The 18,853-nt window shown below is 45.4% G+C and overlaps 1 protein-coding gene across 1 annotated transcript; it reads right to left on the bottom strand.

The window, feature by feature from the left end:
* Positions 1 to 12,702: 12,702 nt before the first annotated feature.
* Positions 12,703 to 18,407, bottom strand: LOC119800822 (glutathione S-transferase Mu 1-like). Its single transcript, XM_038311115.2, has 8 exons — positions 18,258 to 18,407; positions 17,873 to 17,948; positions 17,401 to 17,465; positions 17,019 to 17,100; positions 16,827 to 16,927; positions 15,602 to 15,697; positions 15,404 to 15,514; positions 12,703 to 13,155 (listed from the first exon to the last, which is right to left on the bottom strand). The coding sequence occupies exons 1-8, from the start codon at positions 18,291 to 18,293 to the stop codon at positions 13,066 to 13,068; spliced, it is 657 nt and encodes a 218-aa protein (XP_038167043.1). The 5' UTR covers positions 18,294 to 18,407; the 3' UTR covers positions 12,703 to 13,065.
* Between the last annotated feature and the right edge of the window lie 446 nt (positions 18,408 to 18,853).

The following is an 18,853-nucleotide window of genomic DNA, read 5'->3' as shown; positions in this document are numbered from 1 at the left end:
GGGGGCTACTTCAAGGTAAGATTAGTTTAGTACTTTATAAGAGTTTTTTTTGTTCTTCCAGTAGAATCATTCAATCTGTTGGTGACAACAGTAAACGATATTCACCTCTGTCTCAATTACCTAGGCACCTGGTGGCCAGCACTGCAGTTCCATTTCATTCATTCATTCCTTCATTCCTTCATTCTTTTGTTTGTTTTACGGTGTAGCCCTGGCTGTCCTGGAACTCACTTTGTAGACCAGGCTGGCCTTGAACTCAGATCCACCCAGCTCTGCCTCCCAAATCCAGGGATCAAAGGTGTGCACCACCACGCCCAGCTCACGTTCATCACTTCATAATGCTTTGGAATGTTTGCCGGGCCTCTTGGTAAATTATTGCTCAACGATGCTTCCACCGAGGAATCAAAGTCTGTGAATCTCCCTGAATAAAAGTGTTTATTAAGAATCTCCCTCAATAAAAGTGTTCATTAATTTTCTACCTGTTGCTTAGTCATTTCCTGGAGAAATCTGAGTGTTGGGTCCGAGGCAGTCCAGACTTGTTTCCTTAGGGACGTCGTAATTGTGATTCTGTTCTAGGTCACATACCACATAGTGTGACAGTTAATTTTATGGAGGTGCCACATACATTTCAAGATACCATTTCTCATTATGTCTGCTGTGGTGTTTCTAGAAAAGCTTAGCATTTGATTTAGTAGAGAAGAGAGTGCTCACTTGGGAGATGGCACCAGTCAATCTCTCAGGGCCTGAAAAATTCCAACAGAGGAGGGTAAATTTACTTCCTCATCTAGGATACAGGTTCTCTACCTTAAAACTTGGCAGAGCCTATTTTCTGTTAAGTATTTTCTGTAAGTGCAATAATAGTTTCTCTGCAGTAAGAACACAGTTAGCCAGTTCAAGCAGAACTGAGAAAGTCAAAGAACAGATTTATTTGAGCGAAGCAACTCTCGGGTGATTTCTTCAGTACCAGAGATTGAGGCTGGAGGAGTCTCACTCCCAAACTAAAACAGGGAGCTCCTACAGCATGTAGGTAAGAGGTGATGCTGTGTCTGCCACAGGCTGAGTTTGTACCCAAGTGTGGGGGAAACCTGATTGCTTAGGCAGGGACTTGGGCTGCTAGCAACTTCAAGGGAGGAGCTGCCGTAGATGCCAAGAATATGGAACTGGGCTTTGTGGCACCTTTTGTTTCTTGGAGATTTTCTGAGTGGACAGGAATTGGAGAGAGAGAGAAATGGGGCTTTTTGGATCATGCAGAGGTGAGCTGAAGGTTCCAGTCGAACAGAGACTTACAGCATTGCTGTCCCTCCACCTGTCCCTTCAACTTGACTGAGTTGTGCCACTCACTCCCATGATTCTCTGATTTGCAATTTTTTTCTCTCTTTCTCTATAAATGTATAGCGAAGAAACAGTCTTTTAAATCAATAACTGTAAGAGGCCATCCTTTAGGCAATAAGAGAAGGCAAAGGCATTCCAGACTATAGAGAGCCCACTGGCTGACACACCTTTTTTGACAGCTCTTAGATCTGCTACCATTCTTCATTTTCTAGATTTCTTTTTAACAATAAATACAGGAGAATTACAAAGGCCTGGTTGATTCTTCAATATGCTGAGCATCTAGTTGCTCCGGTACCAGCTGTTCTAAAGCCTGCAGTTTCTCTGTTGTTAAAGACCATTGCATACACATACAGATTTATCTGTCAACCATTTTAAAGGTAGGGCTGTTGGTGCCTTTGAAATATCAGCAGCTGTTGTTCCCTGTTCTTGTACAACCTGAATGGTCAGTGACTATTCTTCTTAATACTTTGTAATGTATTTCCCCAGAAACATATGTTAATTTATGGCTTGTTTCTAAGATTGGGGGAATATTAGTCTGTGTATTCCATTGCTATAACAAATCACATTCCCACAAGTTAATTGCTATGCTAGCCACATATAGGTTTAATATTCCTCTCTGTCCTTCTGGCCCTATACATTTGACATATCTTTTGCCCTGTTTTACCAGAGATAAAGTTTCAACCCCTAAAAGCTGAACATTTACCTCCTGAAGAGCCCAATTTGAATGCCAAGATTCTGGTGAAATCATTGTCACACCTGTACCTGTGTCTACCAGACCTTCAATGACAATGTCATTAATTCTTATCTTTAATTTTGGTCTTTGTTATAGAAGTTTGCCAAAATACTTGCTTTATGGTTTCCCCTGAATTTTTTCTTGTGTCTTTTATAGCTGCTCTATTATCCAGAGCAGTGTGGTTTCTTACAGTAGGCACTGGGTTCCTTAATTGCTCTGAGAAGGAGTTTCATTTACAATGGCAGGAAACCACTGAACCAGAATCGCCATAGTGGCCTCCAAGAGGCCTCTCAAGGAGTTTCCCGACAGCAAAGGATTATCTTGAATGTCTTTTGTTGTTGTTCTACATTCAATAGTCCAATGCCTGCCTTTGCCACATCATCTGCATAATCCAGAAGGGAGGGGCATTCCATTTGGTTTATGCTTAGAAAAATAATTGTTTCTAGGAATGCCCTGTTCACAATCTCTTTTAAGGTGACCTTCTTTGCCACAATTGAAACACTTAATATTTCTATTTTTCTTCAAACCTCTGGAAATTACCTCTCCTATCATTCATCATCATTGCCATGAGACACTAAATTGATTATATCTTGGATCCATTCCTCCTAGGGTGCTGATTACCATGCCTTTAAAGGCCTAATTATTCTTTTTCATAGAGAATTGGAATTTTCAAAAGCCATAGATTCAATTATTATTTGTCTAGATTATTGGTGTTATTCTATTTACTACTGAAGTCAAGAAGGCATGAGATCAGCCTGCCTTAGTCTGAAGAGGGGTGGAGGGGTGGAGGATGAGGGAGTGAAAAGTGGGGTGGAACTATTGGGGGTGGGCGGAGCTTGCCTCATAAAGGGACAGGGTACCCAGGTGACAGGGAAAGTCAGTAATATGATGACACTCTGGCCTATGCCGGTGGTTTTAAATCCACGGCAAACAGCTTTTTTTTTTTTTTTTTTTTTTTTTTTTTTTTTTTTTTGTGAATTCGTATCCTAAAAGTTGGGTGCCGGATGTAGCACAAATAATAAAAACCCAGAGATAGATATTGGGGCTCCAGCTGAAAATCAGAAAAGCAAAGCAGCCAGCTACTAGCTCTTAGCTCTACCTCAGAACAAAATGGGCATCCTTCCTCCCCAAATCTTCAAACTGAGACTGAGCTGAAACTTGTTTCCTCAGTCTTATATTCCTCTCTAGTGTTGGAATTAAAGGTGTGCATCACCACTGCTTGGCCTGTAAGACTAACTAGTGTAGCTGCTAGGATTAAAGGTGTGCACCACCACTGCCTGGCCTGTATGGCTGACTAGTGTGGCTGCTTTACATTCTGATTTTCAGGCAAGTTTTATTTATTAAAACACAAATAACATACTACTATAGGTTATGAGCTGCCATCTGGGTGCTGAGAACAGAACACAGGTCTCTGCAAGATCAGTAAGTGCTCCTAACTGCTGAACCATCTCTCCAGACAGGGTTCCTTAGGAGTTGTAAAAGAAATGTTTATTCTGAGACTGGAGAGATATCTCAGCTGTTACAAGTGAAGAACCAAAGTTCCTCCATTTTGTCTTCTGCCTCCATCTTGTGTCTTGTGTAAGCTATTTCCTGTAAAATGTTCCAGTCCTGAGAAATCGCTAGGGGCAAAAGTAACAGGGTATCCACTTGGAAAGTACAGATGACCGCAGAATACCCCCACCCAAAGATCAAAGGAGAAGAAAACTTGGCAAACAACAGGCAAGGTTTGAAAATAAAATTTCTGAAAAGTCCCTAGACACAAGCCAATCAGGATTGAATTTGTGAACCCTACTAATGTAACTTTTCTGAGTTTTGCATTTAAATAATGACCTCTTGAAGGGTGGGGCACCTCCTCTTGCCACTGCTGCGTCATTTGTTTGAGGAGGTCCCTACTGGCTTGTTTTGTGCACACAATAAACCTTGCTTTTGCATTTTGGTGAGTCAGTCTCCCTAGTGGGCATTTGGGGTCCCTACGGACTGGCATAACATCAAGAACTGGCTGCTCTTCTAGATGACATGGGTTAAATTCCCAGCATCCACAACTGTCTGCAGCTCCATTTCCAGGGGACCTGAAACCCTCACATAGACATACATACAGGCAAAAGACCAATGCATATAAAATAAAGTAAAAAATAAGAGAAATGTTTATGTTTTACAAATGGAAAATCCACTTCTCTTTTTCCTGATATGCAGCCTGATGCCACAGGGGCTTCCCCAGGGCAAGCCTGCTCTAGGTTGTCCCCATGTGCCCTCAGCAGCTGCGCTGCTCGACTCTCCCTGGCCAGCATTTCTAAGGCCGTGTTTCTCCAGCTGTAGCCTTTGAGCCGTTTGTGGCTCACAGACTAGGTAGGGCCCTCTCATCAGGCTGGAACTGCACTGGGACTGGGTGGCTCTTTGCTGTTGGGGCTGCGCTGTGCATTGTGGGTCGTTCATCAGTTTTCCTATCAACCACTAGGTAGCCCAGCACTTGCCAGCGATGACTGTTCAGAGAGTCTTTGCGTCTTGTCAAATGTGTCATGAACTGTGAAGTGCCTCCTGTATGCACCAGTGCTGTACTAGATGGAGATTCCCACTCTTAAAAACTGAAAAACAATTTAAACAACTTAAAGTGCAACTCATGCGACTCTTATGGGTCCCTGTCGGATGAAATTTAATTCATTTAGCAATATGACTGTGTTCCAGATCACATGGGGGAGCATATTTCCTGTACTGGCTGGTTTTGTGTGTCAACTTGATACAAGCTAGAGTCATCAGAGGAAGGAGCCTCAGTTGAAGAAACACCTCCATGAGGTGTTTCTTTCCAGAGCTCTAAGCCCTGCCGCTGGCTGTATGGACTGACTGTTAGTCTTCAAGCATTTGCACTGGCCTGCTCTTGGGAACCATCAGCTACAGCCACTCCCTGTGTGAGCAGGCTGCATCCCCTTATAGAAGGTAAGCCCCTCCCACTTCCTCACCCCTCCTTCCCTCCTCCCCCCCATCCCCAGAGGCCACTTTTGCATCCCTTCCCCCAGTAAACCTTTAATGTGAGTTCCATTGTATAGTGTGACTTCCCTTCTGCCACCGCCTTTACATTGCAGCATTGGTGTTAAGGCTCTGGCAGGCTCTGGCAGGCTCTGGCAGGCTCCCTGGCGATCCCTCCTGCAGGAGGTCTGTGGCACACTGGAACCCTGTTCCCAGTCTACCTGCAATAGGCTCACTTTCCACCTAACCTGTGCTGTGCTGTGCTGTGCCACCCAGCAGCATCACAACAGTTAAGTTTCCTGGGTCTGTGGGAGTGACCACTGGGCACTTGGCACCTCTCTGGTATTCGTGGAGGTGGAGGAACCCCCAACCATGGTCTTTGAGACTACAGTTGTCTCTCTTCATCAACACTCACCACTGGCCATTTCCCACAAGTGAGGCTCTCCAGCGTGGTTTCTCCCTTTTGGTCCTGCCCACCAACCTTGGCACCAGCCTACCACGTCTCTCTCGGGCCCCTATTCTTGCGTGAAGATGTACTGAACAGCTTGTGCCTACTCTATCCAATCCTCCTTGGATTCCTGGGATGCTACTTTTCATGAATCAGGAAATTTCAAAGACAGTTTGTCAGTCACTTTCTTCTGTGTCCTGCAGAATGTCTGGCAGACTCTTTCATGAAGCAGGGATTGCAAAGGACCATCTCACATTTAGGCAAGTTCAGCAGTCATTTTTTTTGTGGGTCCTACATGTCCAGTTCATACAGCATAACATCAAGCAGTCCAAGCAAGAGCAGTTTCTTGCCCAAATGGCTAACCAACTCCGTAAGGAGCCTCTTTAATGCCCATCATCTTCTTGAAATAGATTGGTGCTGCCAGGAGCAGATGTGTCTATTGTCATGAAAAGTCCTAAATTCTTAAAACATTTTAAATGCCCTATTCTGAGGGTTTTTGAAAGGTTTGAAGAATATCTATCGAACTGAAATACATCTCTATATATCTATAAAACCTAACTGACATGACTACAAGCTTGACTATTATAGATGATTATCTATTAATCTATATTTCTTAATTATACATTACATTTTTTAAATGAGCTGCACAAACACAACACCTTAATCAAAAGCAGAAATATACATATAACAAAATTGACCTTAAATTTGTATTAATAAACCAAGATCCATACAAATGCAAAGTATTCATCTCTATATCATATCCTCCTTTAAATGTAAACATTTATGAACAATTAGAAATTTGGGCATGGTTTTCTTCAAACTGTTTCCTGATTTTTTTTTTTGGGCAAAGCAATTTTAGGGGTTTTGGAGACTTTTTAGGGGGATCTTGTTCTATCAAACCACATTAGTCTGGAAGGAATCCCACAGGTTCTCATCCACTATGGAAACATCTTACAGTAACTGTCCCAGTCTCTGAGCAGTAGCAAAAAAACAAAAACAAAAACAAAAACAACACACACACACACAAAAACCTTTAGGCTACCCTCCTCATAGTTGAAGAGGGGCTTCAGTCACTCCCTGTACTGAGTCCTTTTCCCCTGAGGGGAAATTGAGGTCTTAGTTCTCAGGTCCTGTATATCAACAGCAGATTGAATAACATACTGGCAAAATGAGTTCTGTGTCCCAAAGAGTAAAACAGCCAAACGTTAAGTCTGTGTTCCTGTTCCAGCTCCAAGGTAAACAGGACTCACTAGATCTGGAAGTCTGCATAGCAAGTCCATCAAGAGGCTGGAAATCACCGGTCTTCACCATAATCTTCATTCCCTTGTCAGACTGCAGCAAGTTGTTGTCGGGTCATTGGTTCCAGAATCCCTTTCCTCGGCCTGCAGCATGGTGGTATGAAGTCAAGATTGCGGGTTCAGGACCCTCTTTCCCCTTCCCCTGTGGAGTCATCAGCAGCTGTGATGTCATCAGGGCTGGCATCCTTTGCTGTATATACAGTCATCTCATCCAGCTTTAGTTTCTTCTTGTGGAAAAAAAAAAGCACAAACATATCCTCGACCTCAAATTAATACAGGGCCAGGTCGGGTCTTTTCCATAATCCAGTACAAGGGTTTTTTTTACCTTGCCTTAGCAAAGGTAGCCTTGGTACCATCCTGCCAAAATCTGTCCGTGGCAGGTTGCTCATGGGCATCCATAAAAGGTGCATGACTGAAGGCATTGTGTGGCAATTCTTAATTCTCCTGTTTTTGTCCTTTTAAGTTGTTTCCAAGCAGCCATGGGCACGCTCCACAATTCCTTGTCACCATTAACAATGTATGTGGGGTAAGGGGAACACTCCTGCATTGCTGGTGGCAGTGCAAGCTGGTACAGCCCCTTTGGATGTCAGGGTGGTGATTTCTCAGACCCAGCAATACCACTTTTGGGTATATACCCAAAGGATGCTCAATCATACCACAAGGACATGTGCTCAACTATGTTTATAGCAGCTTTGTTTGTCATAGCCAGAACCTGGAAACAAACTAAATGCCCCTCATCCTAAGAACGGATAAGGGAAATGTGGTACATTTACACAGTGGAGTACTACACAGCGGGGGAGGGAGGAGGAGTAATGACATCTTGAAATCTGCAGGCAAATGGATGGAGCTAGAAAACATTATATTGAGTGAGGTAACCCAGACCCAGAAAGACAATTATCATATGTACTTACTCATAAGTCATTTTTAAACACAAAGCAAAGAAAACCAGCCTACAAATCACAATCCCAGAGAACCTAGACAACAGTGAGGACCCTAAGAGAGACATACATGGATCTAATCTACATGGGAAGTAGGAAAAGAACAAGATCTTTAAATCTTAAAAGAAAGAAATTTAAGAAGACACCAGAAGATAGAAAGATCACCCATACTCTTGGGTAGGTAGAAATTAACATAGTAAAAATGACAATCTTACCAAAAGCAATCTACAGATTCAATGCAATGCCCATCGAAATCCCAGCAAAATTCTTCACAAACCTCAAAAGAACAATACTCAACTTCATATGGAAAAATAAAAAAAAAAACAGGATGGCCAAAACAATCTTGTACAATAAAGGAACTTCTGGTGGCATCACAATCCCTGACTTCAAACTCTCCTACAAAGTACTGAAAACAGCCTGGTATTGACATAAAAACAGACAGGAGGACCAATGGAACTGTATGGAAGTCCCAGATATCAATCCACACACCTACGAACACCTGATTTTTGACAAAGAAGCAAAAAAGAAAAAAGAAAAGCATATTTAACCTGCTTCTTTACATTTTCACAGACTGGCCTGAAACTGCAGTTCCCTGAGGCTACGGTTTTTGCAGCTTGGCTGTCAAGTCAGGCTATGCTCGTAGCTGAAGCTGGGCAGCACGGTGGTATGCAAGCCATGCTCCCTCTGCTGCTTGGCCATCCTGCCTGGGTACTTGGGACCAGGCAGCGGGTCCCTCATTGCCTGCTCTGCCTGGGGCATAGGCAGCCTCTGGTAGTCAGTCCTCCAGGTGCAGAAGGGCCCAAGGCACAGGTGGTTGCTCCTCCAGGTATAGGTGGATCCACAGCTCTTGTGATTGCTCCTCTAGGTGCAGGGTCTGAAGGTTCCAGTGGTCGCTAATGAGGCAGTGGGTATCTCTCTCTTTTTTAAAAATTTATTTACTATGTATACAGTATTCTGTACTGTATACATAGATAGTATGTCTGCAGGCCTGAAGAGGGCACCAGACCCCATTACAGATGGTTGTGAGCCACCATGTGGTTGCTGGGAATTGAACTCAGGACCTTTGGAAGAGCAGGCAATGCTCTTAACCTCTGAGCCATCTCTCCAGCCCAAGAACCTTTTTAAAGAGACAAAAATTCCGTAGCATTATTACTATTTGTGGTTATTATAATAGTGGTGGCATTTGTCAGAGCCAGATTAGTGGATTTTATTAATTAACATCAAAACTGTGAACCTCTGGAGTCTCAGTATAACAGCAGACTAGCAAGAGAAAGAAACCTGAAACGCCTTTAATCCTTTCAGTAAAAAGTTACTTTGAAACCTGTTTGCTGAGGTATCCTCTATTTGGAATGTAGTAGCAAGGCAAATTATTTTTAGACCTGAAAATTGGAAATATAATCTAAAGGACCAGAAAGTGTAAAACCAAAGCCATGGCAGTAGGCAAGAGGCATGGCACAGTTTTGTCTATAGTGAGAAACTTAAATATTTCAAATGCCAGGGGGTTAAGTAAGGAATTGTTTATATTATTTAACATGTTTATAAATATAGTTTTGAATGTATAGTGAATTCAATCAATATAAGATGATCAAGCATTCATTTATATTCTTTTATATAAAAAATATATATACTAGTAATATATAATTTAAGTAAAAGTTATCTGTTACAGTCTATAGTTTAAACTAGTAGCGGGATGACCACTCATCAACCTGCATTCCTAATCATCCTCAACAGTTCACAATTAAAGTAAATTTATCCTTAGCAGTTTATAATATAAGATAGTTTTCTTTATGAATTTAGACTTCTGTTTGTCCCTGGTAGATTTAGCCTAAAAAAATAATAATTTTGAACTGAAGTTCTTTTATTATTGAAATGAAAGCTTTTAATCATAAAAATAATACATAGGGAGACCGGCAATCTTATACATCCTTTTATAGCGAGTACATCGTGAAATAAAATAAGCATAGTAAAGAAACCGAAATAACAAGAGGAAAGATTCTCAGGGATAAATGAGAATTGGAACGCGCAGACACAGGAGACAGTCAACGGTGTGTACGGTGTGTACATCTGAGCTGCCAGCAAAACACACAGAACACTCAAATTCAGACATTCAAAACCCTTCAGAAGACTATACGAGCACTGTGACCACATTTTCATCCATACCTACAGAGCAGACGGACATTTTAAGAAGAAGAAAAATAGACTTTCAAATGAAACAGCCCGTTGTGGATGGTAGAATTTCAGCATGGTATCAGGAAAGTATAGAGCAGAGAGCTTTGGCGGGCTGCTTGGATCAGAGCAAGCTGGCATAGCCAGGAAAAGAAACCACAAGAGCAGAGAGCGAGGGATGGGGCTCGGAAGACTGCAAACAGAAGTAGGGAGAAAAACCGCAGAGACACAAAGAGACCAGATCGGAACTTTCTGACGTGCTCATGACTTTTTATAAACAGAAAACTCCGTTAGCTACGTTTACTCGGAGAGAGAGAAAGAGACGTTTTTAGAGTAATAAGGGAGAAGGCAGTTGGAGAAACAAGTCTGGAATGGTGGAAATGAGGGTTGTGAATTATTTTTTGCATTTGTAATTTAGCGAGAGGAACTCTCCAGTGCAACCAAGCTCTGTTAGGAAAATAAACAGCTGTTCCGGCTCTGAGCTCCACAGCAGTTTGGAAGTTAACTCTTTCGTGCCTACTGAATCATTACAATGAAAACTCTGCAGAGCGATCAGAGCCGCCAGGGGCTATGAGAGCATAGCAAATTCCATTGATTTTTATTTACGTTCTCCGGGGGCTGTATAGAGTTATTTACAAGTAGGCATAGCAGATGAAGCCAACTAAGATTACAGTATCTTGCTGCCTTTTTTACAGAACCTGAATGAAATAGCGGTGGAGTTTTCCTGTGAAGTGAGCCCGTAAAATCTGCCTGTTGGAGTCTGTCCGTGATTCCTACCTACAACGTCAGCGAAACTCAGAGGTCCTCTATGTTACTCTTTACGTTTCTCAGGGGTCCATTTGGGATGCATGATTAAGCACTGAAGAGAAAGGCGGTCCAGGGGTATGATATTCTATCACCTCCTCTGCCAAGCCGTCTTCCTCCTCAGGGGCTCATTTTTCCATGACTGATTTATGAGAATCCTCTTCCGAGCTGTTTATGGATAGAAACAGCTAGGCATTTACGTCCACGGCTTTGCCAAATGGGGCTTCCCAACAGGGAGTTTACGTCTGGTGGGTCGACTTGCTAAGTACTAGTCATTGCTGTACATTCCTGCAGCCTCTTGCAATCAGCTGCTCTGGGCACAAAGGCGTGAGTATCCTGCTGCTTCTACCGAGTGAATTTCGATACAGGTTAGACAGTGGGAAAGCACTCCAGAGTAAGCACTGCCAATCAACGGCCTAAGTTTCTCCCGCAGAGGTAGCTGCTCCTCTCCTTCCCACCCCCTCCTCCTCCTCCTTCCCCTTCTTCCCTTTCCCCTTCCATAACCCACTAAATAAATATCCACCCTCACTATGCATGGCGTGTCTATTGGTCTCTGTCTCTTACCCGCTGCAGCTCCTCGTAGGATCTGCTGACCCACCAAGGTCTCTCAACCACTGCCTGGCTCCCTGTCCGGGACCCGCTGCTCCTCATAGCTGCCCGATGCTCGCTGCCGCCCCTCGGGGAACAGCGCCATTTTATTTTTACCATTACACTAAGGGAAAAAAATTCCCTCTAGACTTAACTTTCTCTTCTGATCTCCCAAAATTTTACCAGGTTCAGGTGTCCCCTTAATCTGTATCCGGGACAGCTTCAAAGTGGCTAATCCCAAGCGGTTCAACCATGCAGACTGCTTCAGCTAGACCTGCTCTTTCCTGGCACCGGACAGTCCTTCAAAGCCTGGACAGCAGTGAAACAACCAGCTACCCCAGGACTTGGCAAGCATACCAGCTTCCTCAGGTCCCCCCCCCCAAAATGCTGACGCCCCAAGGTCTCGAGAACACAATGCTCTCATTCCTGCCTTACCAGCTACCCCTTTCCATGCCCTCACCTTTATAATAAACGACAGGGAAGAATGTTACTACTCAACAATTTGCACTGGTTCGTCCTTGGGGACCTGGCAGGATACATCATCAGCTACAGCCATACCCTGTGCTCATGACCTAGGTCTCCTTATAAAAGACAAGCTCCTCCTGCCTCCTGCTCTCTCTTCCATTCTTACCCACAGAGGCCATTTCTGCGCCCCCTCCCTTCCACCCAATAAAACTCCCACATGAGTTCTCTTGCATAGTGTGATTTTCCTTCCACCGCCTTCAAACTTCAATGAGGACCAAACATCTATGAAGATAACTGATTCAAATTCCAAGTGTTCCGTTCATTAACCATGTGCCAAGACTGGCCATGCATATCAAAGATGAACAATCGAAAGTTAGCATTGTGGTACACACCTGTAATCCCAGTATTTAGGAGGTAGAAAATGGAGAATTATGAGATCAAGAGGCATCTCAGCCACATAGTGAGTGAGAACTCAGTCAGTGTGGGGGCATGAGATCCTGGACCAAAACCCCGGACAGCCAGACGCTGGAGACGTGGGTCAGAGGTTAAGAGTACACGGCTCATTGAGCAGTTCTGTCCCAGCGCCCACGTGCACATCTGTAAGTCCAGCTCCAGGAGTCTGATGGCCTCTTCCGGCATCCACGGACACCAGGTACCCGTGTGGTGTTCATACACACAACACTCACACATAAAATAGAAAGAAAGACATCTTTAAAAAGCAATAAAAATAATGGAGAAGGAGAAAGAAAGCAATTCTTCAGTTCACTGTGGCTTGAGTTAAGGGAAAGACTCCTCTACATCAGTTGCAGGCAGTAAGGGATGTTTAGGGACAGGAAGGTTGAGAACACAAACGAGGGTTGTGTGTTCAGCTTAGGAAAGCTGATGAGTATGACAGAAAGAGAGACCACCCAAAAGTCAACACGGTTAGTCCTGAGAGTCAGTCACAGCCAGCAAAACAAGACACAGAACAAATGTCATTCAGACTTTACTGGAGATGAGACAGGGCTCAGTAGCTCATTCTGAGGGCCAGCACACAGGCAGGTCTGATCTCTCAGACCTTACTGGGGATTCTGGGGTCTGGTACATTCCTCCAAGCAGCAAGGAGGAAGGGCTGGATGCAGGGCAGGATAAAGGAATAGGAGCAGGAGACCGATGAAGAAATGGGGAGTAGAAGGATCCAGAGGCTTCACTGAAGGAAGGGCTTGTAAGAAGAATGGAGGAATCAGGAGTAGAAAGTAGACGGAAACAATATTTGGTGGGGACACACAGTCATGGCCAAGAGCCAGAGCCAGCAGGGTGGTCATGAATTTTGCCAGAGGTCTGGGTTTTGTAGTCCTATTTTGGGTTCCAAAAGGCCAGCGATACATAGAATGGTTTGTAGATAAAGCGGCTGCTCTTCATGTAGTCAGATATCTTCTTCAGGCCCTGTAGGGGAGGAGAAGGCAGAAATTCAGGATCTGTGGCCCCACTGGGTGCACAGATTTTACTCTAAGAACCCAAGCACAATGCGAGCTGCTCAGGTGCCCAGCTTCGACTTCCAGTAGTGAAGGAGAAACTGAACAAAGACCCAGTACCTCAGCAAATCCTGACTTAATGAGGGTAGGGATGGGTGAACCAGTAAGGAGAGAATGGAGTGACCTTGGTCATTCTCTTGAAGTAGGAAAATCTAAACGTTAAAACCTGGCAGTCGAATGCATACTCAGTGTGTCCATCCTACTGTCCCCAGCCCCACTAGAAGGACCGCAGAGGGTACCGTGCTGTGTGCCATCTTCCCAGCACACAGCCTACATAAGCTGTGAAAAATTCAAAGCTCCAGGCTGCCTGTACCCAAGTGAGCAGGCTTCGCGGGCCTTGAACTGCAGCCTCCCACATTCTCCCACTGTGCTGCACAGCCAGTTCTTCCACAGTCTCCAGAGCTGAGCAGCCGGGACCAGAGTGAAGCTGATGGACACTAACAAAACACATCACTTGTTGGGCAGAAAAAAGGATCCCATGCTAAGATTCCCAGTGGATTACAGCCTAGCTCCCCCAAATCTCTAGTAAAGTGGGGTTTGTGGCTATCACATGTACCTCATAGTCAGACACACCTGCCACTCAGCATCCCTGGTGGAGATGCATCCTTCCAAGTATCACGGAGAGGAAAACGGTGCCACATATAGAGACACCAGAGAAGGTGAATGAAAATGACAGCAAAATCCCCTTTCACAGTAAAGCATCAAGCTGTTGCTGAGAAGAAACACGAAGGGAAGGAAACGGGATACCTAAACACTGAACAATTCAGGATATCAGCCTCCAACAGCCGCGACCTCTCCACGCAGCTAGGCACCAGCTGTAGCCCTGGGTCCCAGGGTTTCCCCAGTCAGGGATCTGATCGGGCAAAGAGTTGGACAGGCCAGACATGCATACTGCATCTTGGCACTGCATGTACTGCCGTATTTCCCACTCTGAACGGCATTTGCTATATACTGCTGACACGCCATGAAACGCCATAGGCTCAGGGCTGGAAAATCCAGGCTCCATGGCAACCACAATTTTTTTTCCTTTGGCATCAGGAAGATCTACTGGCCTCTGTCCTTGGAAGCTAGATGCACACACAGAAACAAACACAACCTCCTCCAATGGGACTGGTCCCCTGAGAAAAGACAGCCTCTACAGTTAGCTGTCTTAAGAGTCCAGTGGAGCTGATATTTCTATACAACATGTAGGTTGTGGGTAAATTTCACGCAGTAGATCTAAGAGCTGAACACAGTTTATAGGTCAACAAATGCTAATTATTCTTCATTTCCATTCCAATGAGTAGAAAGGTGTGGTAGTATGAAAGAAAATGGCCCCCAAAGGGAGTGGCACTATTAGGAAGTGTGGCCTTTTTGGAGCAGGGTGGTCTTAATGGAAATCTGAAGAGTGCTTTGATATCAGACATGGAGAGGCAGAGTTCTGAGTTTGCCCAGCTGGTTTTCGGTCTTGCTTTGGTCCAGTATTTCCTCACTATGCTCCCTTCCCTGTGTCTTGGAATGGTAATGTATATCCTGTGTCATTACACACTGGAAGCGTGTGATCTGTTTTCTGATTTTGATTTTATAGGGGATTACAGTTAAGAGATTGTATGAATCTCAGAAGAGACTCTGAATTTGAGATTTTTAAATAAGTTTGAGACTGTGATAGTCTATGGGGACTTTTGAAGTTGAACTGAATGCATTTTTGCATTATGATATGGCTACTAGCCTTTGGGGGTCAGGAAGTGGAAAGTACTAGTTTGAAAAAAAATAATAGCTCCAAAAGGCAGTGGCACTATTAGAAGGGGTGGCCGTTTGGAGTAGGTGAGGCAGTGTGTCACTGTGCGGGTAGGTTTGGAGTTTTATTTGCTCAAGATACTGCCTAGTGTATCAGACCACTTCTGGTTGCCTTTAGATCAAGATGTAGAATTCTCAACTACTTCTTCAACACTATGTCTGTATGAATGCCACCAGCTATTATGCCCCCCCCCATGATGATAATGAACTAAATAAACCTCTAAAACTATAAGCCACCAAGAATTAAATGTTGTTCTTATAAGAGTTGCCATAGTCACGGTGTCTCTTCACAGAAATACAAACCCTAACTAAGACAAAAAAAAAAATCCAGGAAAGGAGAAGGGAAATAGGAGATCCAATGGGAAGCAAGATCAGAGCATCACCTCAAAGCGGGCCATGTAGTCGTTCAGGTTAGGGAAGGCATCCAGGGAGTGGGGCTGAAATATACGGTGCTGGTCAAGAATATCATAGAGGAGGAAATCCACATAGGTGATCTGCAGGAAGCCAAGGGTAAGTGTGCTGGAATTTGATGCCTGGGAAGAACAGCAACTCCTCCTTCCCTCCTCCCTCCCTCTCTTTACCTTGTCCCCTGCACACCATGGCCGCTTGCCCAAGAACTCCGAGTAGAGCTTCATCTTCTCAGGGATGGTCTTCAAGAACTCTGGCTTCTGCTTCTCCTGAGACAGAAAGCAGCTGTCACCACCCTTAGGCTCCGGCTCCCAGCAGGGAACTTGGGTTCTCAGAACTGTGCAAGAGAAGAGCCACCTTCCCAACAACGGGCTAGGTCTGTGCCTGGGCTTCCAGATAACACGTCCTATTTTATTGGTGGCAGAGTTCACGTTAGAGGTCATGGAAAGTCAGACAGGAATTCCACTGTCCCTGAAATCTGCAGTCCAAACCAGGTGCTGTGAGTGACACCCAGGGCCTCCTGATCCAGTGGAACCACAGACACAAAGGACATAAAGAGAAGACAGTTATACTAGGTTGGGGGTTGGGGGGGGGGCACGAGAACAGATCACACGAGTGAGGAGCTTGCATCAGTGTTGAGCAGTGACTAATAACTGAAAGGAAGAAGGTTAAGCGGTCCTCTGGCTGACCCTGAGCGGGCATTAGGAAGATGTTCTGACTTCTATAGATACCTAAGGCAGAACTATGGAGAGATGTGTGAGACCAGTGTGCATATATGACCTACTAGCATCATTTGGGGATACACTGCTGCCTGTTGGTAGGGGGGGGGGGTCCAATATTGATGCCAAGGGTCTTTCCCAATCACTGACCACCTTATTTTTTGAGATAGGGCCCCTCATTGAATCTGGAGCTCATAGACTGGCTGGATTCATTGGCCAGCAGGCCCCCAGAAATCCTCCTGTTTCTCCTCCAAACCACTATGATTATGATTTTATTATGATTATGGTTTTGATGTGGTGCTAAGGATCCACAAGTTCTTTTAACCACTAGGCCATCCCCACATCCTCTAACTTATCCTGAAGGCTTTATGAACACTGGGTAAATGAACATGGAATAGGCAGAAGGACAGACATGGCAGAGATTTACAAGTACATAATGGACTTAGATCCACTGGTCACCTGCAGAATCTCAACCATATCTTGTGTGGTTACTCTACTAGTGATAGTTTCACAGCGTCGGTGTGCTATCTCGCTGGGTTATGAGGGTCATTCTGCTGGTAAGAGCAGAGAGCTTGGAGAATCAGTAACAGTTTATTCCCTGAAGGAGGAGGCTGCAGATCTGAATGCAAGCCTTTCAGTCCTGCTGCCAACCCTGTCCGTTTCACCACGGGCAACTCACAAACTCAGGGTTGTAACAGAGTCTAATGAGCTCCATGCGGTGGTCCATGATCTGGTTCTCCACAATGTCGGCACGAATCCTCTCTTCCTCTGTCTCCCCACCTGCAGCACACACAGGACATTCACCCTCAGCATCCCACCCCAGCCAAGACAAGGAGATTGTCCCCCATGACCCACCCTGCAGCCAACTCACACAGGTTGTGCTTGCGGGCAATGTAGCGCAGGATGGCATTGCTTTGAGTGATCTTGTGGGATCCATCAATTAAGTAGGGCAGCTGGAGAGACAAGCAGGGACAGTCAGATGGGATATGAGGTCCCAGCCTCAGTTCCCTGGATTAGGACAGACATGTGACCATGTGGCCATGTGGCCTGGCATTCAGCGTGGCTTGCATGGGAAGTCCTCCATGAACACACTGCACACTGAACGGAAGAGCTGGGACACAGCCCATCACACTGTGCAGCCACCAGGAATGGGAGCAGGAGAGAAGATGCTCTCACCCTAAACCCCCTCAGCCAGGCAAGGAGATGAGGTGAGGACGCCATGCCTTCCCCAAACCTCCCTTCCCTGCACCTACATTGGGAAAGTCCAGGCCCAGCTTGAACTTGTCACTCAGCCACTGGCTTTGGTCACAATCAGGAGCTGTGGTGAGGATGAGAAAAGAAGTCAACCAGTGCCCACCCTACTCCTGCTATTGGACCAGGAGCAAGAACCCCTGAGGTGGGCAGATGGGGGTGTCTGCAACCTCCCACAGAGTCACTGCCCAAGATGGAGGAGAGGGATATAAACAAGTGATAATAAGAGGAGCCTGGACCCAATAGGACCCAATTCTGCACCCAGTCTGGTTATAAATACAGATGGACCAGGAGCTCCATTCTTGGTGATCTACATGAAAAGCCTAACTCAGCCCCCAAAGAGGTTTCTGGAAGCAACGTGCTCTAGCTACAATGGTAGGAGGGCTGCAGTCTGAGGAATAAGGGGTTAGGCATGAGTTGGTGGGCATCACCGGGCAAGAGGGAACAGGAAACTGACCAGGAAAGTGGCATTACCGTCCCCCATTTTGTATTTCTTCTCCTCATAGTTTGAGTCTGTGTATTCCAGGAGCATGCGGATGGATTGTGTCAACTGGGAGAGAAGATCAGAAACAGAGGTGAGAAATTGTGGGGACGTTACTGTATGACTTCATCTTCTCCAATAGAGACCATACACTGCACAAATACACCATGCAGTGTGCGTATAGACGCACATGTGCACCCCTACACACACACACACACACACACAGAGCCTCCCTAGCGGGCATGCTCCTGAGCTCTGAGAACTACAGGCAGAAGACTGTGGAGGAAGGGGGAGTGACGAGGAGTACCCCTCTGCTAGAAAGCCCCCCCCCCCCGCTGTTATGAACTTCCTGCTTCACTTCCCAGTCCCCTCGCTTACACCGCGGACATTCCAGTATCCCAGGATCATTGGCATCGTGCTGGCGGTAGCCTTCTCAAACTAGCTTTAACAGGGTTGATCTGGGCCTTTGGACAAACTGCGATTACGCAGACTCCCAAAGAGAAGGAGGAGGGACAAAGCAGAGGGTCCCGCCTCACTCTGCACCAATCCCAATTCGGCATTCTTCTTCCTCCCTTGTGTAGCCAGAGCTACGGATTCTGACCCGGAATGCAAGAAAGCCACACCCTCCCCGAGAGAGGAGGGATTGAGATCCTTAGCAGCCTCTGCCCCAGATTCTGTTCTGTGTACCCTGAAAGCAAAATCTGTTCTCCTACTCCAAACCCTCCTAGCAACTGCCGCCATCGCCACCTGCTGGATACTCCGGAAACTGGCACTTTCCCTGGAAACTGGCCAGATAGCTAAAGAACAAGGATGTTTTCCTTTGCTTGGCTGAGCTCAGTTTTCAAACTCAGACTGTGGGAATCTGTTATTCTGGGAGGCTCGACTCTCAGCTTAAGGAGAAAAAGTCGCGCCCCCAACTTGAAACCTTAATCTAGCACGTATCCTTGTAGAAAGGGCTCTGCCAGTTGGTTGCA

The sequence above is a fragment of the Arvicola amphibius genome, chromosome 14 (genome assembly GCF_903992535.2).
Source record: "Arvicola amphibius chromosome 14, mArvAmp1.2, whole genome shotgun sequence".
Taxonomy (NCBI): domain Eukaryota; kingdom Metazoa; phylum Chordata; class Mammalia; order Rodentia; family Cricetidae; genus Arvicola; species Arvicola amphibius.
This window is presented reverse-complemented; position numbering and strand designations above follow the sequence as displayed.

Excerpts from the sequence above, each read along its gene's own strand:
- LOC119800822 (XM_038311115.2), bottom strand. The coding sequence starts at position 18,293 with ATGCCAATGATCCTGGGATACTGGAATGTCCGCGGT. Across the intron at positions 17,101-17,400 it reads TGGGCCTGGACTTTCCCAAT|CTGCCCTACTTAATTGATGG; the intron begins GTAGGTGCAGGG and ends TTGTCTCTCCAG. Across the intron at positions 15,698-16,826 it reads TCTGTTACAACCCTGAGTTT|GAGAAGCAGAAGCCAGAGTT; the intron begins GTGAGTTGCCCG and ends TTTCTGTCTCAG.